Raw genomic sequence first — 27,232 nt, 5'->3', positions numbered from 1 at the left:
TGCAGTACTTGCAGCAGTGGTAAGACAGGAGTAGGCTGCAGGCCAGAAGTCAGACCCAGGATCTCCATCAGAAGCGGACAAGCTTCGTGAATCCAGCACTACGAGTGTACAGCATTAAGGGGCAGTTTCACCACCTTCAGCAGTAAAAGCTAATCCTTAAGTAAAACATCACATCTCAAAGGGATCCTGGTTCTATCATGTCGTGTCCTTCCCTCCTCAGAGCCCTTTCCCACAGCCAAAGTCCTATTTCTTGCCCGCAGAAGTGCTGTTGCCAGTAGTACCAGACTCCAGGATTACTGGCTGATTACTCCAGGATTACTTAGCTGCTCGAGGGAGGAAGGTGCCTAGTTACCAGTTCAGTGTGATGAGACAGGGAGGAGGAACACTGCAACAGCTCTGTAAGAGTTAGGTGTTTGGGAAACATGTTTTGAAGAAAGGAGCAGAGGTTTTCTTCTGACTGCACCTGACACCCTGCTCTGCCCTCCAGTGGGCAGAGAAAGTGCTCAGCAGTGGAGTTAAAAGTTTAGTCCCAAAACTCCCAGGCTACTATTTGACCAGGCTACTATTTGACCACCCAAACTAGAACCCAAGGCATACATTTAACTCAGCCATGGCATAGGGAACACTAGTGTCAGCACAAAGAAGGCTGCCAGGGCTGTTCTTGTAAAAGGCTCTTGGGTTGTCTTGCAGCTTTGCACAAACTAAAACACAGAAAAGGTCTGTTTCCTGACATTTGAGCAAACTATGCTTTTCTCACTCATGCTTGCTCACGTTCTGAGCATCCAATGGTAAAGTGTACAGGAAAGCAATTCAACAAACAGCAGGTACCAGCTACCATATACCACTGGCCGGAAAACAGCAAGTCTTCCACATTTTCTCACTGAAATGGTTCCCATTACAGAACACCTGGAGGATGATCTTATTTTAAAATATATATTTATGTATAAAAAGACAAATCAAGGCATTGCATTCTTGCCTCCTACACCAGAGAGCTCAAACAGCAGGTATCAGAGTCACTCTCACGTGGTGTTTTGGCACAATACGCAGTAGGTTGTGATTTTTTTAAGAGAAAAAAAAACAAGAGAGACATCAGTCCTGTTTCTTGCCCTTGTGGAACAGGTCGTGCAAGTGTCAGACACTAGTGATACAGATGTGATCCAGCCAGGTCTCACCCCAGTCCCTTTGCAAGTTGTGAGCTATTAAATTCAGGACATCAGTACTAAATTGTGCAAGGAAGAAACAAGTAGGGTTAGACTAATTGGACACCACCTCTGATGGAGCAGTGAAACATGGCAGAGTGTGACACCCCATCCTCTGGCCACTCAGCTGTAGGGTCAGCCACGATAAGGAACTGAAAGAGAAAAAGCTGCAATCTAGGGGCAGTACAGTCCCAGTACATTACCATCTTCACAAGGGAGATAGGAGCCTTGCCCAGCAAACACCAAGCCTCCTGGCTTAAGGCATGGGTTGAGAAGCAGCCCCACGAGTTTGTCTCCCTACAACTTGCCTTAGTGATGGAATACCCAGCACCCAAAAGCTCTGCCAGCCTGGCCCTGTCACGGTGGGCGGCGGTACAGTGCGTGAGGTAACGTAGCGTTCCCCCGGCAGTCCACGTACTGGTAGTCTTCAAAAGCCACCTGCTCCGAGTGACACAGGTACGTGCAGGTCAGGGTACCCCTGCAAGGCAAAACCAGAGCAGAGCTGCACTTGGATTGTCCCAGGAAAGACTTATCATAATGCAAAGGTCCTGTGGTGAGCTTCCACTGCTGTCCTCTCCTGTCCCAATGACACAGCCCCAGAATGCAGCAGTTGAGATATCCTCAGCTCAATTTCACACGGTGGAGTGGAAAAGCATCTTTCAGACTGCATTAGTTTAAAGAGCTGCCTCAGGCAACAGAATACACAGAAGAGCCTGCTTTCTCCCGTCTTGCTCTCAGCACCTGCTGCTACAACATTTGGGGTCAGACACCCAGACAGAGCCAGACAGAGTCCAGGCTGATCCCCAACAGCACCAGGAAAGCAGGCATAATCAAACTAGTAATTAACTTCCAGCTCTGGGACAAAGAGCTACTTCACAGCTACAATTAGTATTATGGACAGAAGTCTGCCAGGCCTGCTTGTGACAGCTCAAGCTGTCACTGTTGCTTACATGAAGCCTGAATCCCAGGGACTTCTCACAGCAGCAATGGCTTTGGACAATCATCTCCCCCCACACCTCAGGACACCCATCTAGGTAACAGCGTATTTGCACTGAAGGCAGTTCTGGTCTTAAAGAGCACTGACAGGCTGACCTTCTTTTAGAATGGTGTCCAAGAAAGAAACGCAGTTCACACACGTGTTACTTATAGCTCTGATCCAGGCAACACTTACTGTAGGTGCAGCAGAACATTGTGAACTCTGACTTTTGTCCAGGTGCAAATGTTACTGCAAGAGAAAAGAGAATTAATTTCATGGGAGCTGCCTGCACCATGCATCTCCTGTCCTCAGTTATTCCACTGTTGCTCTGCTTCCCTAAAAACATCTCTGTGCATTATTCTGACAACAGCTATGCAGGCAAAATTCTTCAAGCACAGCTCTTTCTACACCAGTAGATGTTTTTGCCAGTATAACACAACTGAGGATTTAGTAAGCACAGGTCTCGTATATATGCAATGCAAAGCCTGCCTGCACAGAAGCTTTGGTTACCATGAACTCTGCATAATTTGCTGGTTACTTGCAGAGAACTGTAGTTTGCATAAGGTACAATTCCTTTAGCTTCTCACAAATGAGAGATTAGAAGTTTACAGCCTGGACATTGAACTGATACCATTGCCTCCTCATCAGAACATATGGAAAACAACATTGTTGAGCCAACACTAAGCAGAGAATAGAAAACAAGCTTAAACTGAATGTGCCAAACTTTTATCCGGATCGACTCCACGCAGTAAACTGAAAAGAACGTATTCACTTCACTGCAGACAGGACCAGTGCAGGAAATCTAGTCATAAAATGCCTACAAGCACTAGGGTTACTTAGTAATCAAAGGAAGAAGTCTTTATGAATTACTCACTAAGTGTTGTCATCCGATATAATACTGGCCACCATGTAATAGATCTGAAGAGAGCAAGAAACAAGAACTAGAGTTACATTTGCATACAACTGAAAAACTAAAAATAGCCAGAGCTGGACTGTCATCAGGTGTCTTAAACTGCATTTCAAGGCCTAATTCAATGCAATTATTAACAGTATGTAAAAAAAAGTAATCAGAAATTCAGTCCAAAAAGACCTTAAGAAGGCCATCTAGGCCATACACATGACCTTCACAGTAAGGATGGATCAGCTGCACTCAAAGTGCTCCCTCCAGAGTCCTGTCTAAGAAAACAGATATGCCTTGCCAGAAGTTGGTATGGCTTCAAACCCAGCAACAGGTACATTCTTAGATCACACTTTCTGGAAGTGGGATGTAGGAAGCTCCATGTTGAGGGACTTTGAGCATTTGGGAGGTATATGACAAAGGAGTGGGTCAAGTGTGCAAAAAGGACCTCCCTGCCTAGGACATCCAGATTAGTTTAGAAGGAAATGCAAGAAACACCAGAGCTTACCTGGCCGCTCTGCAAAGGGCTGACGTTCAGCAGGGTTTTCACACTGGTCTTCCCTACTACCAGGGACTGGTGCAAAACCTCTATGTCTAGTTGCACAGCAGTGACCAGGTAGAAGTTGCTATTAGTTATATTCAGCACATTCTGAGGAAAGAAAGACAAAAACCACCCTGTAGCAGGGCCACGGGCTATTGTTGCCAAGTAACTTCAAATGTGTTCCTGTTATGGTCTTACAGCAGCAGCACAGGACCACACAGTCCCTCTCAAGACACCAGAAATACTCAGCCTAGCCACAGAGGTGTATATGCTGCAGTGTCTCCCATGATAGCCAAAGGGGTACAGCCAAAAAGCTCAAGGATGCGAAAGAAAAAGGATTCCCAGAATTAATCACAGTGCTGCTTCTACGCAGCCCCCTTTGGCCCCTTTTTGCGACCTGCTCGTATGCAGCCACACCTCTGATGCTGAAACATACTCCTGATATTGCTTCCAAGCAGCCTGAGATTAAACTGAAATGGCAGGAATGACAAGACTGACATCAGCCAGCCATCGGCTAGCCAGCCTACACGGAGTGGCACAGGAGATAAGCAGGGAGCCCTTCAAATCTGTTTGATTGAGAGCTGAGTGAGCACTTACTGTCATGTTGAGGTATATACTGGTGGTATTGACATCAAAACCAATGGAGGAGGCATTCAGCCCTGCAGGCAGCACAGTAATGGAGCGAGGAAACAGGAAGAAGATACTGAGAGATGTCATCAGCAGGCAGATTGTCACAGCAAGACACACGTAGAGTTTCCTGCAAAATACCACCAAGGCCACAGTCACTCACGGTTTGTCACCCTTGTCACAAGCACCTGCAGCCCTGCTCCAGCTGAAAGCCAGGGGACAAGAGGAATACCAGAAAACAGAACTATTTGCCAGCTCCCAAACCACAGCAGAAGCAGGATAGAGTCCCACACAGCGGCATGCTGAATTAGAGCAGAGATCACTGGATATCCCCAACAACTGGGCATTTCCTCCCCCACAGAAGACTGTCCAACACCTACTGCTGAAGACATTGTGAACTCTAAACTTACCGCAAGCCAGAGCACAAACAGCAAAACACCCACAAGACTGATGCTTCCCTCTGCACACAGAACAAACATTCAAAAAATGAGAAAAAGGATTCATTTAGTAGGACTTACGTTCGTCTGGGCTTCAGCCTCTGGTCACCATATGGAATCAGTGCCACCAGCTGCTCCTCTTGCTCTGAAAGAGGCAGCAGCAGATCAGAGACCACACAAGTGAATAAAGCAAACTGCATTGCAGCTTAATGTCTGCCCATGCTTACAGGTCCAATGTAGAAGGCAAGTGTGAGGTAATTAAGAGTTAAGCTTGGGCATTCCCAGCTTGGAACTGAAACAACTCCTCAGGAGCTCCTTAACAGGCTTCAAATAATTATCTAAAAGCCGCACTATCTGCTTTCCCACCCCGTTCTCCCCCAGCAGGGGCACCCATGGAAGTCACTGGTGAACCAGAGATGAAATGGTTCAGCCAAGGTCTTTGGGCAAAGAGCCACATTCCTACCTCAGAAGTCTCTAAAAACACAGAGGCAGCATGCAGAAGAATTACATACCCCTGGGGATCCTTCCTGTTCCCTGGCATGTTGGGCAATTGACGTAGCTTCGACGTAAGATGCCTGCACCAAGCATGCCAGGTGTAGCAGAATCTCCTCCATTGATGCTCGCATAATTGGCGATTTCATCTTCAGCATCCAGTTGCCCAGGTAAGATCAGCTTCCCTTCACTCTCCTTTTGGGCAGATGTTTTCCAGAACTGTGAAATTTTTCCACCCATGGCTGAAGGAAGAATTCTGTGTCCAACACGAAAAAATGCATTAAGAACATTGCCTGGGTAAATCAATCTACAAGAGCAGCACCGTCAGTGTTTACAGTAGGAGATCATGAGTATCACGCCATTTATATTCGCTAAGTTTCCTAAAGCACAGCTCTGAAGTTGCTTTAAAAGATGAGTGACTCTATCTTTTAAATATTCGATCTCCTAGACACTCTAGTTGCGGGAAAAAGTCTGAGGATGCCACTTACAAATATGCCAGATTCTTCACCTCATGGTATTTGGTAAAACGAGCGCAATGCTGACTCAAAGCACGTGAACATTTTAAGATAACAACGTCGCTCAGAAGTAGAACTCTCAAATTCTTGCCTAGTCTTTACTCACGTGTGTCCCCTTGGCAGTCCTAATCTAGCCTGAATAAAATCAAATAGTACTCAATGTAAAAACATAAACTATCTTTAGATTCCGTAGCCTTATGTTATCTCTAAAAGTTAAAGTGGCAGCTGAACTCATTTTCCCAGACTTCTGATAGTTAAGTTCTCAGCTCCTAGTAATCCTCTCAATAGCATTAACGATACCAAGCAGAGAAAAAGATACATCTTCATCACAAAAGGCATTACTTGAACCCAGTTTGCTACTGGTGACAGTCTTTGCTGTAGGCACTCTGGTTTCAGCGACTCAGAGGTAGGATGCTTAGCTTTGATACCAGCAGCCTCTACATTTGCCCAGATGATAGAGAGGCTTTGAGTGAATAACCCCTCAGGGCTCTATTACAAAACATACCAGGGAGGAAACATCACCACCTGCTAGTGGAGAACCACCACGAGAGTCAAATTGCATAGGATCACAGGGGATTTATCGCTCAGCCCAGAAACCAGAGCATATCTGAGAGCTGATTCCAGGGGCAGCTGTTCCTTTCATAGCTGACAAAGGAAGAATCAGGATCTCATTTATCCAGGAGCAGGACATGGCTGCAGCCCTGCAGAGCCACAGAGGAACCTTCCGCAGCCTTGAACCCCCTGGACTTGAGGAGGTTCTGCAAGACAGGTAACTCTGTGTGCTGCAAGGGGGTGGGGAACACTGAGTAAAAGAGAAGGATGAGGACACCTGAAGGATTTGGGCTTCCCCAACACGGAAAGAAGAAGGGCCCCGTTACCATAGGGACTGCGTTACAATCTCAGCAGTCTCTTGAACGCCCCAGGAAGCAAAGCTGCAGCTTCTCTAATCTCTCAGTTAATGTTTACCAGCTTTTTCAGAAACAAGCAGTGAGGAGGAGAAGTAACAGATTCTTCACACAGCTGGGACAAACAACCACGGAAGCTGGGAAAAGACTCACTTGTGTGTATCAGGGAGACCAAGTGCAAGCCGCAAGCAGGTGGAGAAGTTCACCTCAATCAGGTACTGCCCCCAGGCAGTCCTTTGGGTCTGCTCTAACCCACACACCCTGCCCCACACACCACTATCCTCAGGGACAGTCCTGAGGTCTGTCAGGGGAAGTGGAAGGTAACCAACAGAGGCAAGCTTTGATAGGGATCAGGTCGCCTCACCTTGAACCACCACGGGGGCGCAACGAGCTCCTGCAGGCCCGACTGCCCCTGCGCCATGGCCAGCCCCAGCCCCACTGTTCTGAGGGGGCTTCTCTGGGCCCAGCCCCACACTCCCCCAACAGCAGCCCCAAGCCCCCAGCAGCCCTGCCAGAGGCCACCGGGGGCTGGAGCTGCTTGGGGTCCCTTCCAGCCACCCCGCTTACCGGTCGCCCACCACGGGTGGCTGCTGAGCCCAGAGAAGCGGAACCGAAAGCAGCGCGGGGCGGGCTGCGATCCTCCCCGGAAGGGAAGCGGGGGCGGCCGCCCAGCTGGGGCCCTGGTGCTGCCACGGGGGAGTGAGCAGCTGGGACAGCACTGTATGCCCACAGCCGAGACCGAGAGCTCCATCCAGAGCTGCTGCTTGTGAAAAGCCCCATGAGAGCCAGCCAAATAAAGAGCTTTATTGTCAGCAGAGAGAAGAAAGAGGTGGTTTTCTGCCCTCCTCCCCTTTCCTCCCCTTCCCCAAGACACTTGACTTTAAAAATGTTCACCCTAAATAAGATACAGAGGTCACGTTTTGCACTATAGAATATATTATAAATTATACCATGCATCCATTAACAAAATATACAAAGCCAACGGAAATACATCTTAAGCCCGAGCATACATTATCTAAACCCTAGTAAAAAGTAACCTAAGGAAAACAGCATTTCACACTTCACCTTTCAATCTGCAATGAAGTGCTTTTTCCTCATACATTTTAGTGTTTTGTTAATTTACAGAATACATTAAAATCCTAAGTAGAAAGGTACACACAGAAATAACAAACGTCCTGCTGGGCATTCCAGAACAAAGCAGACAACCACGCCAGGCTTAGGAATTTCACCAGCTACTGCACTTCATCCATGTCCTTTCCTCCTCCTCATTCTATAGTAAGCATAAGCCAAAGGTACTCAAAACAGGATGTGTAAGTTATGGTTGGAAAATCCAGGAGTTTCAAGTTACAGAAAGATCTTCATCTGGTCCACAGCAGACAGTTGCACTGGGGTACAGACAGATGGGAAACACACTGCAAAATAGTCCTACTGTATTTCAAAATAAACATTTAAGAGTATATCTTCCACAATCTATAAAAATAGGTTTAAAACAGGAACAGTATGATACATTTTTTTCTTCATTTATTTTACTGGTATCTTATCTCTGAGGGTATTATGTCTTTTGAAAAAAAAAAACATTACTACTACTGATCACCTGGTCAGTTACAATACTGATAACTGCTTCAGCTACATTGCGCCTAAACAGAAACACCTTATTTTGAAGCAGCAATAATATAAATATTTTACTATCAATCGTCTCTTCCTGCAGCAAGAAAGTTTGCTCAAAAAGAACGTAGCCAACACTGCTGTCACTTTCAGAGGACCAAACTGAACAGTTCCCTAAGGACACACCACTGCACAGCAGTGTATGTTGCTGGTTTCTTGTGATTCTTCAGAATCAAATCTCCTCTCGGCATGTTTAGAAGGGAATTCTTAAATTTCAAATTAAATATGGGTATACAAAGCAAAATCTTGTGAGAAAGTGAGTCCTACAGATGTGTCTATGGAAACACAGCTAGAACCATCACAGGAGACCGTACACTTCACACTGCTTAAGTTACTACATTTTTTCAAAGTATAAAAAGTCACACAATCCCTACCTCGAGCATTCTTCCCATTCTCAAACATTACCAGAATTTGTACTTCAATTCAGATCTGACTTTTTACACATTCTTCAATTCTTCTGTGTGGTATTAACAGGTTAAGAGGTTTGATAAAAAGAAGATAGGGGTCAAGTTTAACGTTTTTATGAGGAACCTCTAAATGTTCTTAGAAAGGCCCTTCCCACATTTACAAATCCATCTTTAACCACATATTTTTACATAGGCTATATTTTCTGTTAGAGATATGATTTGCATTATTACTAGAGATGGTTCAATGGTAAAAATCACATTCATGCTTTATTCTGCTATAAGAAACAATGACTTTCCTGGTAAACGTCAGTTTAAATTAACAGTGGTTGTGATTTCAGACTGTTTGAGAACTGTTCGATGGTTCAAGACTAATTTCAGTCTATAAGCAATTTTTTTTCTTAGAATGACTTGTAAGATTTAAATCTGTTACATTACTATCATGCATCGGACAAAAAAGATCAATGACTAAGTTATATAAGAAGAAACAGCTTCCTGTTTGTGGGCATCTCTTGTAGATCAGGCATGACTACATTTTACAGAAACATTTTACATTGTTTCCTATTCCAAAGTTTGTTAAAAGTCAACAAAACAAGAGCCCCAGCTGCCAAAACTATTTTACATACAGTAAAAGGGGAAGTTCTCATCTGGGTGCAAGTTTAAGTCATTGTCTACAATTCCCAGATAAAAAGGATTCAGTATAAAATGACAGACTTCAAGACCACTCATTTCACCAGGAGGTCCAAAGTATAGTTGGAATTCTGGTCTCCAATTCATAAAATGCTGTGACAAGCAGTTTGACATTTCCATGAAAGAAAAAAAAAATAAAAATCAAAAGCTCGAAGAAAAGCTAAAGTTATCTACACCTCCAAACAGAACACAGATGAGGAACAGCCTGCTACTGTTGCAGTGTTTAATGAGAGTTTGCTCAATTAAGGTGATTCATTGCTCCACCAGGAAGGTTCAGCACCTACTGCTGTACCAGTCACTGTTACTGATCTGAAGCAATTCAGTTACCACTTGAACCATGTTATTGTTGTGTTTCTTCAGCAGTCGCAGGTTTAACTGCCTGTCACAGAATCCCATCTCGCACAGACTGGATAGAAGAGCGTCAGTGTGCTCTTCTGTAGCAGCAGGCTGCAAAAAAACAAAAGATATGAAGAGATCATTTATTATCTTACTTTTCCCCATTTCAATCAGTGGTCCTGCATTAAACCAAAATATAATTAAGGCACTGAGGCCTTTTGTCTGCAATTAAGCTGTTGGTGTTCACTTCCATTGTTCGCTTACAAAGGTGAATTACTGCTTTTGCACGATGCTTTAAGAGATACTTCATCCCCACAGCATGGATTTCCCTATCAGCTGGTGAAGCAGCATACTTCAAGGGGATGCCATAAAGTCTTACTATTCCTGCAGTGCACTGCAGAATGTCCTATACAGAATGTTGATACATTCATAAAACATACAAAATTCCAACCTTAAAACTTGTAGTGTAGGTGTAAAATTCACACAGTATACAGGAAAAAGACATTTACCTGTTCTGTAATGGGTGGTCCAGCAAATAATGCTTTGTAGGCTGAGGCAGCAACTGATAAAGCTCCTTTAACTAGTTCTCCTGCAATACTGCTTCCTTGTGGGTGTCTACAGAGAAGATATTACTTTAGGTGTCAGCAAAGCCATGTGTGCATGCAAGTCTCTCCCCATTAGTTGGCTGAGACTTAATTCTTGTCAGAGAACAACCCATTATCCAAAGGAATCCCCATCAATCAAGCCATTTGGGAAAGTCACTGCTTCTTTCTTGACACTTTCTGATAAACTTTTTATGCTCAAGTTTTGTTAGCCTATTTTCCATTTGCCACTGTTTGAAAGGAATTAAGTACTGTCACCCAGAAGAATGCATCTGTATGTGGAAGTTGTGACACATCCATCCAGGCTACAGCAGCTGGCTTCCACTGATTCCTAGTCACTTAATCTTAAAAGAAGAGCCACAGAATAAACGTCATTTCTGAAGTCACGGCTTCTGTTTCATTACCTTGGGTATTCTGAGAACTTCTGGTTTCTTGTTGTAAATCCAGAAGATCCTGGTCCATGACTGTCTTCACCACTAGGTTCTGGAAGAAGCAAAGACACCGTATCAACATGGACAGTAAATGAAAAGCCGAAGTGCTGCAACACGTATGTAAATGGAAAGGAGTGGGAGTCAGTCCAAGTTAATACTTTCAAGTTCAGTGATCCAGATGCAACCTAGGTATGCAAGATTCTCATCACATTCCTGACTATCAAAAAAAATCCAGGAATCATTTGGCTGATTAGTCAGTGGTTATCTGCTTTACCATGAGATGAACTGCTGTCTGAGCCCGAAATAACTGTAACAATAGCTTATACACAAGGCTCTAATTCCAGAGCAAAGTAATCTTCCATATTTATGCAAACACTTCTGAGTACCCTCCTACCATTTCTAATAAGTGCTCTTTTAACCTGGATTCAGAAAGCTGTATTGCTTTCTACAAATCTTCTGTATAGTAACATTTTAAACACCCAGAGAGAACTAAACATTATTACTTGGCTAGGTCTCTGCTTTCCTCTAGAACACAAGACAACAAATCCAACCACAGGTATAAGGAATAGGAGATAACTACGAATGCACCCTTCAGTCAGTACTGTCAATACCTTCTCTTATTTGATTGTGAGTAGTGGAAGAGACATTCTCTGGAGCTGGTACGTTTGGTTCTTGGAAGATACAGTTCTGAAGAGATGCAAGATTCCTGAGAACATAAGGCAAAAAATTACTTTTACCACTTTCATTCTACACATACACATGCAGGCAAGTCAATCTATAGGCAACAGGAAAATCTTCACAGGTTCCCTTCTTCCCTTCCCTACTCACTGATTAGCTAAGTGCATCAGGTTTTATAAAGAGTTATAGGATATAGGACATTCACTCCATCATACACAACACTGATTTCGTTGCAACCAGTTCTATTTGAATATTGAACTTGAGTGCAATTCCCCGCCCTGTTAAGCCTGCAGCCATTAACATAATGGCTTTGTTCCGAGAGCATACCTTTCTGTCTGGGGTAAGGTATCCGTGGTCTCTGGGGTCAAGGGTACTACAGGCAGCGTTTGTGATGTTGTTGAAGTATCAGCAACGCTGTGTATCTCTGGCTGACTTCCCCCATCTTGCCCTGCTCCTGTTTCAGTTTCTCCTGTCTTTTCCAGGCTGGGCTGAGAAAGAGCCGAACTATACATGGACTCCCCTAAAGGACGACTGGTATCAAAGCACTCAGGGAGAATAATAATATAATCCTCTGATGAAGCAGAAGAGCCTTGACTTTGTACATCATCTTTATCATCACCTTCATCTTCATCACCAGAATCGCCGGTGTTGCTACAAGGGTTTACTTTCTCGGAAAACAGAAGTTCCCCTAACAGAAAAAGAAAGAATAAAGCATATTAAATTTGTCCAAATTGCCTGGGTAACAGCAAAAGCAGTGCTGTCCCAGATATAAAATGGAACTACTCAGAAATAACTGTAAACCTTTGCTGTCAATGTTAACTGTCTGGTTTTCTTGATCTCTTGGGAATAGGTTGGGGGTATGGTGTGAAAGAGCAACAGATTTTACTGGTAAGCTTAAGCATAATTCAACAGGAATAACAGCTACACTGAGAACAGTTTTCAGCTCCTAAATTATACGTGTTGGATACAGTTCAAAGCACAGCCTTTAAGCTACATGTACAAAATACAGAAGCACCAGCCATACTTAGTCTTTGAGCACTTATCTGAATACTTGACTGGAACCATTATGTCTCAATACCACTTCTTAAAAAAAAACACAAAAAACTCTTAAAATAGCAGCTTGTTCAGTGTATTGACACCAATTTTCTGATACATCAAGAAAATCATTGTTGCAGTATCCAGTTTCTTAGAATAGCAGATATCTTCTTACAGCTTTTTTGTAGCCCATTACAATTTCACTTTAAATCCAGACTTTACTTACCACTGCCATTTTCTGTCATGGCCTCTGACTGACAGATCATTGATTCCTTTTTAGTTTTTATCCTGGGAGATTCTTCACTTAGTACATTACAAGTGAAGGTGTCTTGCAGTGTTTGCAAAGAATCTATACAATAATCAAGAAAAACAATTAAAAAGATATCGCCACCTGCAGTGCAAAGCAATTTGTGGCCAATGTCTGAGTGCAAAGAAAGTAAAGCCACAGCTAGCCAAAGAATGCAGCTAAGGCAGTACTCACTCTTCATCACTTTCTTTTTCTGTGGGGGCTTATGGTCAGGTGCAGCATCCAGGGTAAGAGAGCGAATTACAGTTTCACAGACAAACTGAGTCCCACTCATGTCTTCTTCCCCTTCCTCCTGGTTCAGTGGATGTTCACCTTTCATTTTCACCATGCAAGCATCTGTAGGAAAGCAGACCTCAATTATTCCTTTGAAAGGAAGAGAGATTATTTAAACATGACAACAAGGAAACACAAGTATGAGAAGAATTTGTAAGCTATCCAAGGCTAATGCTGATTTTGTGTGTGGATTCCTCCTTAAAGAGTGAAAGATTTTGGAAGTCATTTATGTTGAATGTGAAAATGATTGAGAAGTAGGGGGACAACATCTAGAATGGTTCAGTATAATCTGGTCTATAAAGAGCAAATTCTGAATTCTCCCAACAATTCTACTAGGCAGAAAAAAATCTAGTTTTCCATTTCTGAATTGCAGATATTACACTCCAACATCCACAATCACAGTAGTGCCATACTACATGCTTATAAGCCAAACTACTGTTTTTTTCTTACACAGAAAGAGAACAACAGGAGTTAGAATTCTTCCAGTAAATAAAACATCACTTCTGCCCAGTCAGACTTGATGATACCTCCTCCCTGCTCCCCAGGCTCCCAGTGATTACTGCTTACCGGACACTGGTTTAAATCCACTTCCCTCATTCTCCTCCTCTATCTGACCTAAGCCAGGTTTCTCCACCAAGGGGCTATCATGTGGCAAAGGGGACATGCATGGAGTCATGTCTGAAAAACAAAAGCAGCAAAGATAATGAGCATTAAAATAAGAACCTTCCTTCCTCCAAGAGGCAGCCTTTTAAGAAGTTATCTTTTCCTTAAAGGATGTTCTTCCAAGACTGAAGCCCAGGTATCTTACAAAATACTTTGGTGAAAAGGAATTAGCTTTGCATGACACTGGCACTAGTTGAGCAGAGAAATTGACAGCCTTCTGCAATGCCTGGAATCTCATGGCCTTGAGTGGGTGAAGATGGAAAGAAGTTAAGACTGCAAATTACAAAGGACTATCAGGTATTTCCTCTAGGGCTGCAGAAAGAATTAAAATGGAAAGACATGGGAGCTGGGAGGACTCTCTAGCCAGAAGAGCAAAAGTTTTTTGCATATAAAACCTTTTCATTGGGTAAACAGTAGCTTAGAAAGCTAGAGATAACACACCAGAGTATCAAAAATCCTTACCAACAGGAGTGTTGTGTGGCACTCGCTCCAGTTCCTGCACAATATTGATATCCAATAGTTCAAAGGACAGTAAATCCTACAGAAAGAAACCCCACACAGTTTTCATCAACAAACCCTGAACTGGAATCCTACATGGTACTCCCCAGCATTAGGTCCCAATATCTTACAAAGAGGTCTACTTCATTTTGTTAGTTACTTAGCATGATCTCAGGCAGGGGATGTTTTCCCACAAAGGCCATCCCCACATTACAGAAAGCAGTACATAAACTAAGGCAGCAAGAGGGAAACCTAAGTACTCCCTTGTTAGAGGTCAGGGAAAGACCCAATCCTGTAACTATAGAGAATTTTAGTTTGTCCTGCACATAACCTTCCAACGACAGTCCCCCATCCTAATTCAGGGAAACAGCTCTGCTATATAAAATGCAGTATATTCTTCCTGAAAATAGAAGTGGCTATTTTAGGGTTCAGAAGCTACTTTTTTTTCTTACGGATGTCTATGTACCTAGATATGAAATCCAAGGTGGTTTGGCTGATGTCTACCTGTTAACATTTTTACCTGTGCAGTGAGGAGATCCACAGATGGGATATAAAATTCTCTCTCGCTTGGCAGATTTTTCATCTTCAAAGGAAGAGTTGGCAGAGGTATCTCAGCCTGTTCCACAATTTCACCCATCACTTGAGCATCGCCTTCTGTCTTCAAGGAAGCAACCTGAAAAGGCCAAAAAAAGGCTCAAAAACATCTTAGGCAGGCAGCAAATAAAAGTTCCATAAAATGCAAAGCCTAAGTACTATGTATAAGAACACCAAAAACAACTTGAAAAAATATTTAATTCAGCTCATTTTAGAGCCAAAAGGACAAGATTTAACACAAAAATCTTGTAACATTTAATTTTGATCAAGAACTATACAAGTAGCTGAAACAGACTGTTAACTTATCCCACGTCTGTCAAAAAGAACTACCATTTCAGAGCTTATAAACGCAAGAGAAGTTGTTTCTCTTCCCTACTAAGAATAAGATCAGAAGAAAAATCAACTAAAGGAATCCCCAAGAGATCAATGCAGTTAGGAACACTATGTCATTGCAGAGAACAATATACATTGCTCAATCTACTCAGCAATTCACCGCTGCCCTCAAAACTGTATGAATTACTTGCCTGTTTGTTACTGGAGGAGGATTTATCTTTTTGATTGGAATCGGAGTCCTTCCAATTGCTTTCTAAAGACTCAGTAGTTGGGGAGGGATCCACAACAATACTGCACCAGATCCTAGGCCCAAACTGTTCCCCTCTGTGTGACAGTCTCCAGTGAGAGGTGTACGTTCCTTCTATATTAGGAGCCACAAACTCAACTGAAACAGTTCCTACTTGTCCTGATGGAAGGGATGGCACCAACACATCCTTCTTCTCAGAAGATGCCAAGGTCAAGTTTCCCCACATAAGTTTCAGCTGAAATATACAACAGAAAAAGCAAAAGTTAACTTCACTTGTTTCTTTGTGATCTGTATGGAGTAAAGAACATTTCAAGTTCTGCTGAAAGGCCTTGCACAGATGTGAGGCAGAGAAAAGCAGCTGCTAGTCAAGGTTTTCAGTCTATCACCAGAAAAATATTTGTTTAAACAGGAACTCAGTCAGCACTCGAAGAAAAACTTTTACATGTCAGAAGTGCAACATATGTGCTGTAACAAGGTTGAACTACTATTACATTAGAATAGCACTAGAAGACAGTTTCAGTGATTGTTATGTTGATAGCTTCCCTCCTACCCTCTGTAGTTTTAAGGAGGACCTAGATAGATTAACGCCCAGGAATTCCCAGTTTATAAATTAACTGGCCAAAATAAACCCTAAACAGGTTCTGAGAGAGAATTCAAATCCCTAATTCATGTATTTAGTCTTCTAGAACTATTTTAATGTGTAAAAGTAACAGCAAAGGAAAGATACCTTTGTGTCTGAGCCCCATTCCACATTGCCAGTATTTTTCATTCGCCAGTGTTTGATAAACTTTGTTCCTGGCTGCAAGCGAGTCCCATCTGGCAAATTCTCATCCACAAATACTGCACTTAGTGTTGGGACAATTGCTTGGACGGGTTGACTAGGACTCCTGGGATTCAGGGAAAAAAAAAAAAAAAAATGAACTGAGGAAGTCACTCAGCTGCTATTTCACTGGCTAAACTGGAAGAGGCTATTTAAAGATTTTTTTTCCTTTAAGTTTCTCTGGCTGCAACATTAATTCATACTGCATGTGCATGCACGTATATATAATGGTAGGTATTTTTCTTCCTCATAAATCTGTTCAAGTTTCTGGTAACAATAATCAGTTGCTTTGCTTTTTTTCTTCTGATACTCTAATCAAAAAGAAAACACTCCACTCTGCAAATTCAGTTTAGACAAAATCCTCACAGGGTCCAATCACAAATAATACTTCAAATGAGCAACTGATTTCATAATTTTCCTACTGTTATTTTAAAACTTGGTCTCATCACAGAAGGCCAGACACTGCAACTAAGAAATGCTCAGCTAACAACATCCCTTACAGTAAGGTACTGGGTTGGAGACTCTCAGACTTCAGAGTAGGTGAGCCACTAGTTTCCAACACATGGACAGAGTTCCACAGATGAATTTTCCTGTGCAATTTCAGCTGCTTTTTGAGCTCTCGGACCTCTGCCTTTCGCTGTTTCTTCTCCGCTCGTAATCTCTGCTTTTCTGCCTTCAGAAATCTTTTGTCCATCTGTTTCTGGAGCCTGCAGGGAGAGAGAACTACCTTATTAAACTGATTAGAACACAGCTTTAGCCTACACAGTCCTAGTCTCAAAGGGAATGTTTCATGGAATGTTTCACATTTCAAGACTGAATACCAGATGACTTTAAAAGAACAACTTCACAGTTGCTGGTGAAGACATTTAGAACTGCCTCAGTGAGAGGGTAAAGACAGATTAGAAAAAGCAAGCTATCCATGTCTACCATCCACCTATGAAACAAAATCCCATCTTTTCTACTTTGTTATCAATGGTCCAGGAAGATATTTGTCTGAGGCCACTTGTAAAGAGCTATTTTTAGCTACTTGCACTATAGTTCCAGAGGATTATTTCAATTTCCTGTTATCTCTAAATCTAAATTCATAAAAGCTGAACATCAACCCCGTGACAGGTTTTTCCACTTTGCTACCAAGACAGCCTTATCAGGTGTTGACAGGTGCCACCATTTACCTAACTTGCTCCAGAGTAGCAGGCAGGCGAGGTGAAAACTGTGCAAGGTTGTAGTTCTCAGCAATACACAGTATAGGTCTTCGTAGCTTTAACAAGACGTGATTAGGATCGTGTGCATATGTTCCTGCTTCACACTGTTCACAAATATTGTAGGCTGGACAAAGGCTGCAAAGCAGTAGAAGTAGGTTACTGAGAGGCAAAGAATACAATAGAAAAAGACATTGAAGAGTACTTAATCCTTACATTTCTCCTGAGAAACAAACTCAGTATCCAATTATCATTTTAAACAGTGACCAAGTGAAACAGAAGCTGCTTATCCACTTATACATCAGTATCAGGAACATCGAGATCAATATCTCTTCTTTAAAGAGCTGTAAGACAGTTCCCACTTCCTTCTTGAATAAGCATTGAAAAACCTGACATTTTCTTTAGCATGAGCTCCTGACAATTGTTGCTATAAAGAACAAAACTTCATACTGAACTCAAATGCCAGAAACAGCATTCCACTTGTGAAAATACAGAGGATAAGACAGCTGAAGTTTTCAGGATGCAAAAGAGATTGCTCTAGCAGCAACAGGACTGGTAAAAACAGATTGCCAGCTCATGCCAACGAGAAAAACATCCACAGGAAAACCTTTACTGGCATTCCATTCACTGCTGCTGCCTAAAATACCTACCTACAAAAGTAACTGCCTCATTCAAATTAAAACCTCACTTAAGACACTCATAAAAACATATTTCATATTATTAAGAAACTGCCAGAAAGCTCATTAAAAAAAAAGGATAACTTCATTGAAACTCATTGACTGTCAGAATGGAAAACAACTTTTTTTTAAACAGTGTATATAAGTTTTGCATTTTTGTTTAACTAACTTAGCCAAGCATTTTCCTTTACAGTTACTACATGCCATATGCAAAGAAAGTCTAAAAGTGCTTGTGAAAAACATAAGTTCTTTTACATTGTTTTAATGATCGTGTTTTTTTCAAAACAGTATTAATCTTGCTATTATGCAGATAAGGGCTGTTCACATGAACAGAGAACGTAAGCTGTTTATGAGAGACATGCTAACGGTCCTGAAGCGTACCTCATGCTGAAGATTAGCAAAATGGAAATCTGTGATGCTAAGATGTCTTTTCAAACTCTCATTCACACACACAACACACTGAGTTTCCCATACAGCCATTACTCATCATATCCTACCTGCACTGGTAGCGAACTCCAACAATTCGGGCCTGACAGTTGCAGCAGGAGATGAGCCAGTCACACTGGTTCTCATTCCCAGTCTGGGTCTCTGAAGCTGGAGGTGCTGCTGTAACAGAGCTCTCAGGAAAGTCTGGAGCCTGATTGTGATGAACAAGCTTCTCATACAACTTCTGTTCCAGTTGCTCAACAGTTTCCTTCACCACTTGCTCCCTGAACTGAAGAAGAAAGTCATGAATTGAAGCAACCCAAGCAGCTTCAAAAAGTTGGATTACGCTGCCCCAAATCTCCCAACTCACAAGGCATAAAGCAGTTCAGAATTCACTGAACTCTGCAACAACACATTCCAGATGAATTTGAAGAAGTATCACATTCCTCAAAGAGAATTTATTTTAGAAAATACCATCCCACTGGTTTTAAACAAGGAAGGACAAGTAATTTCACTAAGATAGAGTGATTAGATGCCTAAATGCCATTTAAAGCTCTGGTCACAAGTACCAGATATATATATAACTATATACCTATGATCAGATATATTGCTGGGCATTACACGTATCTTCTTCCCATAACCTCTTATGTAGCCCTTTTATAAATAACCAAAATTCAGAAGAAAAGACACTTACTGTTTCCAAGTAGCTAGTAAACCATTCTGGAGGATTTTCATCTGTTCTCCCTGTTCTATTGTGATTTAACTTTTGCTGGTGGAAAAGGAAAGAGTCAAACACATTAAGCACATGAAGCTGCAAAACAAACCTCAATACAGCAGAGTAACAACTTTCAAATGGTACTCCCCTCATCTCTTTTACAAAAAAGACTTCAAGTTCTTTGGAAAACAGCAGAAAAGTTACAGAAGAAAGCCACTACAGTTTTCTGAAAGATTTTTACCTCATTAGCATTTGAATGTAATTACACATCGAAGCTAAAGAAATCAAGTCAACCAGAAGTTACTAGATGTCAAATCAGAGCTTCAGGTCAACATTAAAGAGCCTGTTTTTCTAAATGCAACATCAAAACCTCCTCTTAAAGACATTCAAACAATTTCATGACCCGTAATGGGAGCATACAGGTAGCTACAAAGACCAACTTCTAATTGCATCAGTTTTTAGGTACGAGTAAAGATGATAATCAGTCTATAGTATGAATTACACTTATGAATTTTCTTTTAATGAATATATAGTCCAACTCTGCATCCTACCTGAACTGCCAGCTCCTTTTCATTTTTCAAGTCTTCCTCTGACCCCTGAGCTACCACAGAGTAGTGTGAAAGAGGTATTTTCTCATCTTTAAGAGCTGCCAACTGTTCTGTCACGGGTCTTTCACGTGGTTGTGAAGAACAAGATGGAGCATCTTTCAGCAAAGAGCCTTCTTCATACACATTCATCTGGAGTTGATTTCCTTGTTTGACTGCAATCTAAATAAAGATTACATGACAGACCCTATTTACTTCACTTCAAAACAACACTAAATATCCTGTAAAAATACAGCACTACACTGCACTGGAGAGGTCATGAGAAAAAAAAAAAAAAAAAAAAAAAAAAAACAAGAATTGAGTCACATGCCAAGCTACAGTCAGCTGATTTTTTTTTATTCTGCCTTTCCTAAAAGTTACTGATATGCTTACTGGGAAGTCCACTATAAGCAAAAAAAAATTATGCAGATATACTACAGTTTTTCAATCTATAATAAAGCTGTTTATATAAAGCCAGTAAACAATAAAGATTCTGTCCAGTAAATTCTCATTTGTGATTATTTTCAAGCAATTTCCAGATTAAAATTTCAAGCCATAAGCAAAAATGTTCTGAAAGCATTAGTACTGTACAATTTAAAGGAATGCAATCCTTATTTTTTCTAAAAAAAAAAAACCATGTAATCATTTAAGAAGTAACTAAGCACTGACATCACCGAAAGTTTTATTACCAGAGAGTGCAATGTTGGAGCCTGCATGGCAAGGTTTTTAAAGGGATCCAATAAAGGGCCAGTACCTCCAAATGTGGAATTCGTGTATTTGAGAGAGCTAGTAATTTGACTGTCTGCTCTGGGTCCTGAATCACAACTGCATATTCAACTAATTATACAAAACAAAATTAGGCTGGTGGGACAATAGTATAGCGAATATTCAGGATAATGCCCAAAGCAAGGAAACTGAGCTATTCTGATTTCTACGAGCAAGATATTGATGTTTTTCCCCCCCTCTGCTACATCAATTCTCATCAGAGAAAGTTGAATATATTGAAAAAGTCAGAAACCAGTTACCTTCAGAGCTTCTTCATATTCCTCTGAAGAAAAAAGAAAACAAATGTGAATTTTCCCTATCTCAAATAATACATGCAAACTTAGCACACTGTAGTTAAAAAAAACTAGGAATGTCTTCCATACCTTCTGTAAATTACTTTAAAATAGTGCTTCTAAAGAAACAGCTGTACGTATGGCAACAAGGAAACACGCTTGCAGCCTGGAGACTTCCCATTCCATTAATTTACTCATTTTTGAAAAAATTAACTTTCTGTAGATAAAGAGTATTTTCCTTTTGGAAGGATTTGATGCCAAATCATACACAGATCCCCAAATCAACATGTAAGCTCTCTCATCTGCTTCTCCATAAATATAAGCAACAGCTGGGGTCTATTTATAAACCTCATTTCATTTTAATAAAGTAATAGCTCACCTTTGCTATTCACAGAGACCTGCAAAGAGAAAAAAAAAGTGATTAACAGACAATTAAATATTTCTGTGATTCCCTTAAAATTAACATGCTTTCAAACTAAATGTACTTTTATCCAGTGTTTCTAAAGTATCATTCCTTCTGGTATTTGTTATTGCTGCCATGCTTAATTATTAACTAATGACGTGGTGGTTTAAAGTAGACCATGTTCTTCATCAGGTTTGCATACTAAGTGAGGCCTCTTGCTCTGCTGGCATCCAGAACGAGCATGGTCTCATACAGTGGAAGGAAGCCAGCGCTGATATCACTGAGCTTTCCAGACAAATAAACAGGGCTTGGACCGTTTGCTGTTCGTGGCCAGATGCAACACTTGCCTTGTTTTTTTCCTAATCAAAAGGACTTCACACCATCTACTTCAGGTGCTCATTTATCAAATTTGCACACAGAAGTTATTAATACAAGAAGTTATTTAATCACTACAGCATTACGTGATTTGATCAGTATTTACTTTATCAGTATGTGGAAGATCTTAAACAGATATTTATATTTAAATATCAAAAAATACATACATACATATACATTTTATATATATACACAGAGAAAGAGAGAGGCTGGAAAATAAATCTTTCCTTGAAATGTTCCTGGAAGCATCCTGACATTTCCCATTGGGTTAAGAAAATAAAACCAAGAATCCCCATCTCTGCAATTTAGCAGAGCTGCAAATCAATCACTGGAGCATGGCAGCTATGTTCACATTCCGATCTAAATCTCTAGATAAACAGAATGTGAGGGTGAGGTTGTGCCAAGCAGGAAGTTACTCAACAAGGACAACTAGAAGTAACCAATTTGCTTTCTGAGTCAGTAATCTGCTTGGAGATTATAGCATTTGCATAAAACAAGCAGAGGATTTCAGTACACCAGATCTCTGAAGTAAACATATGCTAATGACAGGGGACCTACATTTTTCAGAGGAGGGAATGCAGATTGAAGAGACGGGGCTTTACCACAGCTGCAAACACAACCAGTTATAACATATTCTGATAAAGTAAATAAAATTAGAAATCCCTCAACAGACACATCCCTTCCCCTGAGCACAAAGAACCGCTGGCTGTTTCTATTCTGTTACACTGGTAGGAAAAAAAGAAAGGCAATAGCTTCAAAAAACATTTTAATTAAGAGTACTATATTATATTAAGATTGAAACCAAAAGACTGATAGCTATTGTCTTCTCTAAAGGACAAAAATGTCACATCTGATCGGCAGAACAACCGCTCATGCAAGGTTCAAACCGTTACATTTGGGAAACAGGGGGGAAGGAGGAATGGAGAGGAGAAGGTATCATACCTCATCCTTATCCTCATCAATGTATTTGATCTGAATGTTGTCCAGGTCAAACGAAACTTTAACCTGCAAGTAAAAGAAAAAAAAATGAGGAAAAAATTACCAATACAGTGAGACAGAGCTGTAGCAGTTTTCAGTTAATCATGACTGCTAATAGGAAAAAGAAAAAAAAACCTTTAACCCTTCCATCCCTCCCTTACAGTTTCTCTGCTGAAATAAATACACTTTTACCAAATCCATCCTCCTGGAGTTGAGCTACGCTCCCAGTGCCTCGCTTCCGACCTTTACCAACTTTTTATAATGAAGAGACGAATTTCATTTATTTTGTTTCGCCTGCTCTAGTTAATGTTTACCCTAGAATCAAGATCACTGAGCAGCCTTTCCATGGAAAGAGGACTTGTTGTCAGTTAAACTCAGACACGGTAAACATTCCCACTTCCAGAGGCTAAAGCCAACGATCTTTGAACACCAACTTTCACATCACAAAGCACCTGGAAGATAGCTCAGGGAGGTGGGCAGCTCCTCCCTCCCCCGCCCCCAGCAAACCCATCTGTGTTTTGAGAAACTAGGATTAATTCAAGTGCTAAGAAAAGCAAAGCATTGCATTCTACAACTCCCTGGCAGATGCACTGCACATCTGAACACGTAAATCCATTATACCTATCCGAATAAGAACAAAGCTGAACAGCTACTTGGCATTACCAGGGCAGAACCAACAACGGCACAGGAGCCATAAACAAAAGCAGCAAAACCCTACACTGAATAAATCTTTGAGGCTCAAGTGCACTTTAGTGTTCTTTACCTACACAAACTGCATTTTCCTCCCGAAGATTGCTGTATCTGAGCCCGGATCTAACAGAAGATGACTAGCAGCCTTGGAAGACAGCAGATGGCTGGGATTTACCCGGCTTCACAAGATGCTTCTTTAATTGCACAATGCGTGCGCCTGTCACGGCGCTCCAGTGATACAGCCCCAATTAATTTGGGGAGTGCAGCACGAGAACCAACTCAGCTGGGTGAGAAGAAACTGCAGTTACAAGTCTCTCTCTACATCACGACCAGATTATTCCCCAAAACACCAGCTAGAAGCAGAGATTTGGCGATCCTTTACCAACACCAGACCCTTTGACAGTGAAAACCCAAGGAGCAGTTTAGCCAGCGCTGCCTCAAAGCAGCAAATCCACGCAGCACAGCACAGACACCCAGCGCTACGTCCTGGGTTAAAGAAGCAACATTAAGAGACTCCCACACGAGGAACAAGCACACTGTCACTGCGAGTGCTTGGGAGAAAGAGCAACACCGTGCCCACACGGTGACCTGCTCCCAGCTTTGACAGAAGCAGGACTCTGACCCCTTCAGGGGTTCTTGCAGGGTTTACGGGCTAGCAGCTGTGCAGAAGCTGACCTAGCACCTCCTCTATGAGACCCAAACACAAGGAAGAGAGCAGACGATGCAGCTCACGCTTTGAATTTGAAGCAGTGACCATGCAAGAACCTTCCACAAGGTAGGCTACATTAGCCAAAATGAAAGAGAAAAAATAAAACATGGTAAAACCTCTTAAGATACAACTTTTCAAACAATGTACCCACACAAACCAGGAGAGCTACTACAAAATTAAATCAATAATCGCTGCTGCTCCATTGTAACTCTGAGAATCCTAACAGCACAACATAAACCACATCCAACAAGAGAGTCTTGACTAAATAGGATGGGAAAACCTAGACAAAAACTTCTCAGTATGCCAAGTATCTGATATGCAGATCTTCATAGACACCTGCCTAGGTACGCAAGGCCTGCTGACAGGAACAGTTACAGCCACACGGGTACACAAAGCACCAGGAAACAGGAAACCAAAAGCCTATGTTCGTGACTCGGCATCCCAGAGGATAAAAAGAGAGAGAGAGAATGAGAGAAATCCTCTGTAAGTAACAGAGAAAGGCTAAAGTTGTGCCAGGCAGGTTTAGGTTGGATATTAGGAAGAACTTCTTTACCAAAAGGGTTGTGAGGCATTGGGATGGACTGCCCAGGGAAGTGGTTCAGTCACCATCCCTGGAGGTCTTTAAAAGACGTTTAGATACAGTGCTTAGTGATATGGTTTAGTGGAGGGCTTGGCAGTGTTAGGTCAGAGGTTGGACTGGGTGATCTGGGAGGTGATTCTGTGAGCAATCCAACTACATCTACTCAAACGGACAACAGAACGGCAGATGAGCAAAACTAAGGATTGCCAACAGGAACAGAGCACGCAGCTCGGGTCCCCTGCCCCCACCCCAAACCAAACCCAAACCCCACAACCAACCCCCCAGCAGCTTTCTCCACAACACCCTTCCCACCTCCCCGCGAGCACACAACGAGCCCCAAAAAGCTCCAACCCCCCGAGGCGACAGAACCGTGCAACACCCCCCCCACACCCCCCCTTTAACCCCAAAGAGCCGGGCCCTGGGCTCACCATGGCCTCCACATCGGCCCACGTCGTGTGCGCCGAGTCGGACACGAGGAAGCTCTGGGTCTCCCCGCGGCAGCTGACGCGGAGATTCACCTGCGGCTCCATGGCCCGCTCCTCGCCGCGGGAGGCCCCTCAGGAGGGCCCGGGGAGGCCCCTCACACGCCCGCTGACCCCACCGAGGCCGACCCGGCAGCCAGGGCCCCTCGGGGTCCCGCCACCGCCGCCTCAGCCCCCGCCGCCGCCCCCAGCCCCTCAGCGCCCCGCCGGCCCTAACATGGCGGACAGGCCCCAGCCAGCTCCCCCCCCGCCCTTCTCGCGGTGCTATTGGTCATCCGCCCTGTCGCTCAGCCGCTCCGCCGCGCTGATTGGTCGGAAGGCGGGGCCGCACGCGGTGGAAACACAACAATAACACAGCCCGGGGAAGCCGGAAGCGGGAGGACGGGCGGCGAGCCAGCGGCCGCGCACTTCCGGCGTTCCCACAATGCAGCGCGCCGCAGGGGCGCTGAACCCTCTGAGGCTTTGAAGGTCACGAGGTAACACCGCAGCCAATCAGACGCCTCGATCCCCGCCGTGGCAACAGAGGCAGGGCCCCTCCTCAAGAAAGCAGCGAATAAGAGAGCGTTTCTCGTGCCACGTGACTCAGCCGGCGGGTGCGATTGGCTGTTGGGGCGCGTTGTTTTTCTGGCTGGCGGGAAGGGCGCGAAATGTGACAGGGCGGCGGCGGGCGGGTGAGGAGCGGGAGGGGAGCGCTGCGGCCTCCGGGCGGCCTCCTCCGGGCAGCCTCCAGACGGCCTCCCTCCGAGCCGCAGCGCCGGGAACGGCTGCGGGGCTCCCCCCCGTGCCCCCTTCAGGCCGTGCGGCGGGGCCTGGAGCCGTCCCGTGGCTCTGTCGGGTGCTCCCTGGGTGCGGGAGGCTCGGGGAGCTTCGCCTCGGAGCAGGGGCTGAGGTTCGGGCCCCGGGCTGGGATTTTTCCAGGCTGAATTTTTGGGGTACGCCTGTGTGGAGCCGGGGGTTGGGCTCGGTGATCCTTGGAGGCCCCTCCTGACTCGGGGTGTTTCAGTGTTTTGTGACCTTTGTGGCGTCTCGGGGGAAGGTGGAAGGGAAAAAACATCCCCACAGAGCGGAGCAGCCCCGGAACGCAGGGGGTTATTGGTGTTTTTTTTATTGTTTGCAGGTATTTGGGGCTGCGAAGCATGGACCTGGCCGTGGTTGCCGCTGGAGAGGTGCAGAATGTGCTCTCGGCTATGCAGAAGAACTTGGAGTGCCCCATTTGGTACGGCCGGGGAATCAGCGCTGGGGCTTGGTCTTTATTTTCCTCTTCTGGTGAAGGGATTTGAGAGTGGTGGGGTCAAAAGAAAATACGAAGAGTAATGTTTTAAAGTCAGTTCAAGTTGATGTTTTCTAAGAGCAAATACAAGACAGGAAGTGCATTTTGCTCAGGTATTTTGGCAAGCCTTGTTTTCGTGTTGCCACCTCCATGACTCGGTGCTCTATCCAACTAAAGTAAAAATATAACTTATCCGATTAGAGCATTGTTTGGAAAGCAGTGTGGATCTTTGCCACCAAAAGTTAAGTGTGGTTTGTACTTCTGCAATGTAAACAAATGCTAAAATAACATAAATTCTGTCTAACGTCTGGGTATTTACAATGTCTGATCAGTTCTTAAAGGTTCTTGCTGCTGGTGTTGCAGATTTTTTTTGTCTATTGTGGCAAATATTTTTTAATCTTTAAATCTTTCTTATGTGTGTTTAACATCGTACATTACTGCCTCTAGAGAATTAAAATAATTTCCATGTTGATGACATTGCTTACTGCAAAAGCACAGAGTAGTAAATACAGAATGTCTGTAGAGCTACACAGCAGGGGAGAAAAAAAATCTTGAATCCTAGTTCCTTATGAAAAGACAGTGTGCTTCTTGCTGAGGTGTGACCACTGGTGGCTTGGGTGGGTGGCTTGGTTATTCATGGGCTTAATGTCCCAACAGAATAGATAGCGAGAATAGAAACTCCTTCCTGTATCTGCTGGTTATAAGACACGAAGGTACATTTTCTTGTTTTCTACTACACGGGCTCTTGCACCTCTTCTTTACAAAGGCCTTTGCCCTTGCCATGGGAGGTCAGAATTGAAAGAGAAAAGCTGCTAGTATTCTAACACCAAGTTTAAGTTTTGGAAACTGACTGCATTTTTGAAGCTCATTCTGTTGCTGCTATTTTCAAATGAGAACACGGAAGTTATGTTTTCCTTTTC

The 27,232-nt window shown here is 43.1% G+C and overlaps 2 protein-coding genes across 2 annotated transcripts; both read right to left on the bottom strand.

Annotated features, from left to right (window-relative positions):
- Positions 1-997: 997 nt before the first annotated feature.
- TMEM106A (transmembrane protein 106A) lies at positions 998-7,194 on the bottom strand. The gene is made up of 8 exons (XM_084301010.1): positions 7,158-7,194; positions 5,191-5,426; positions 4,760-4,823; positions 4,212-4,371; positions 3,582-3,722; positions 3,050-3,093; positions 2,371-2,424; positions 998-1,677 (listed from the first exon to the last, which is right to left on the bottom strand). Exons 2-8 carry the CDS (start codon positions 5,408-5,410, stop codon positions 1,557-1,559), a joined length of 804 nt encoding a protein of 267 aa, XP_084157136.1. The 5' UTR covers positions 5,411-5,426; positions 7,158-7,194; the 3' UTR covers positions 998-1,556.
- A 288-nt stretch (positions 7,195-7,482) lies between these two features.
- NBR1 (NBR1 autophagy cargo receptor) lies at positions 7,483-25,202 on the bottom strand. Its single transcript, XM_084301020.1, has 21 exons — positions 24,989-25,202; positions 22,546-22,608; positions 21,205-21,223; positions 20,793-20,815; positions 19,735-19,950; positions 19,163-19,237; positions 18,540-18,757; positions 17,339-17,503; positions 16,667-16,873; positions 16,074-16,233; positions 15,291-15,581; positions 14,693-14,845; positions 14,137-14,212; positions 13,579-13,689; positions 12,913-13,074; positions 12,658-12,780; positions 11,724-12,084; positions 11,330-11,424; positions 10,692-10,770; positions 10,195-10,300; positions 7,483-9,796 (listed from the first exon to the last, which is right to left on the bottom strand). The coding sequence occupies exons 1-21, from the start codon at positions 25,088-25,090 to the stop codon at positions 9,623-9,625; spliced, it is 2,979 nt and encodes a 992-aa protein (XP_084157146.1). The 5' UTR covers positions 25,091-25,202; the 3' UTR covers positions 7,483-9,622.
- Between the last annotated feature and the right edge of the window lie 2,030 nt (positions 25,203-27,232).

Source organism: Netta rufina (genome assembly GCF_964035555.1).
Source record: "Netta rufina genome assembly, chromosome: 24".
Lineage (NCBI taxonomy): Eukaryota > Metazoa > Chordata > Aves > Anseriformes > Anatidae > Netta > Netta rufina.
Note: the sequence above shows the minus strand (reverse complement) of the source record. Positions and strands in the feature narration are given on the sequence as shown.

Excerpts from the sequence above, each read along its gene's own strand:
- TMEM106A (XM_084301010.1), bottom strand. The coding sequence starts at position 5,410 with ATGGGTGGAAAAATTTCACAGTTCTGGAAAACATCTGCCCAAAAGGAG. Across the intron at positions 4,372-4,759 it reads AGGCTGAAGCCCAGACGAAC|GAAACTCTACGTGTGTCTTG; the intron begins GTAAGTCCTACT and ends GGTATTTTGCAG. Across the intron at positions 3,094-3,581 it reads GCCCTTTGCAGAGCGGCCAG|ATCTATTACATGGTGGCCAG; the intron begins GTAAGCTCTGGT and ends TGCTCTCTTCAG.
- NBR1 (XM_084301020.1), bottom strand. The coding sequence starts at position 25,090 with ATGGAGCCGCAGGTGAATCTCCGCGTCAGCTGCCGCGGGGAGACCCAG. Across the intron at positions 17,504-18,539 it reads GGAGTTCGCTACCAGTGCAG|CCTTTGTCCAGCCTACAATA; the intron begins GTAGGATATGAT and ends ACTGCTTTGCAG. Across the intron at positions 15,582-16,073 it reads AATGGGGCTCAGACACAAAG|CTGAAACTTATGTGGGGAAA; the intron begins GTATCTTTCCTT and ends TGTATATTTCAG.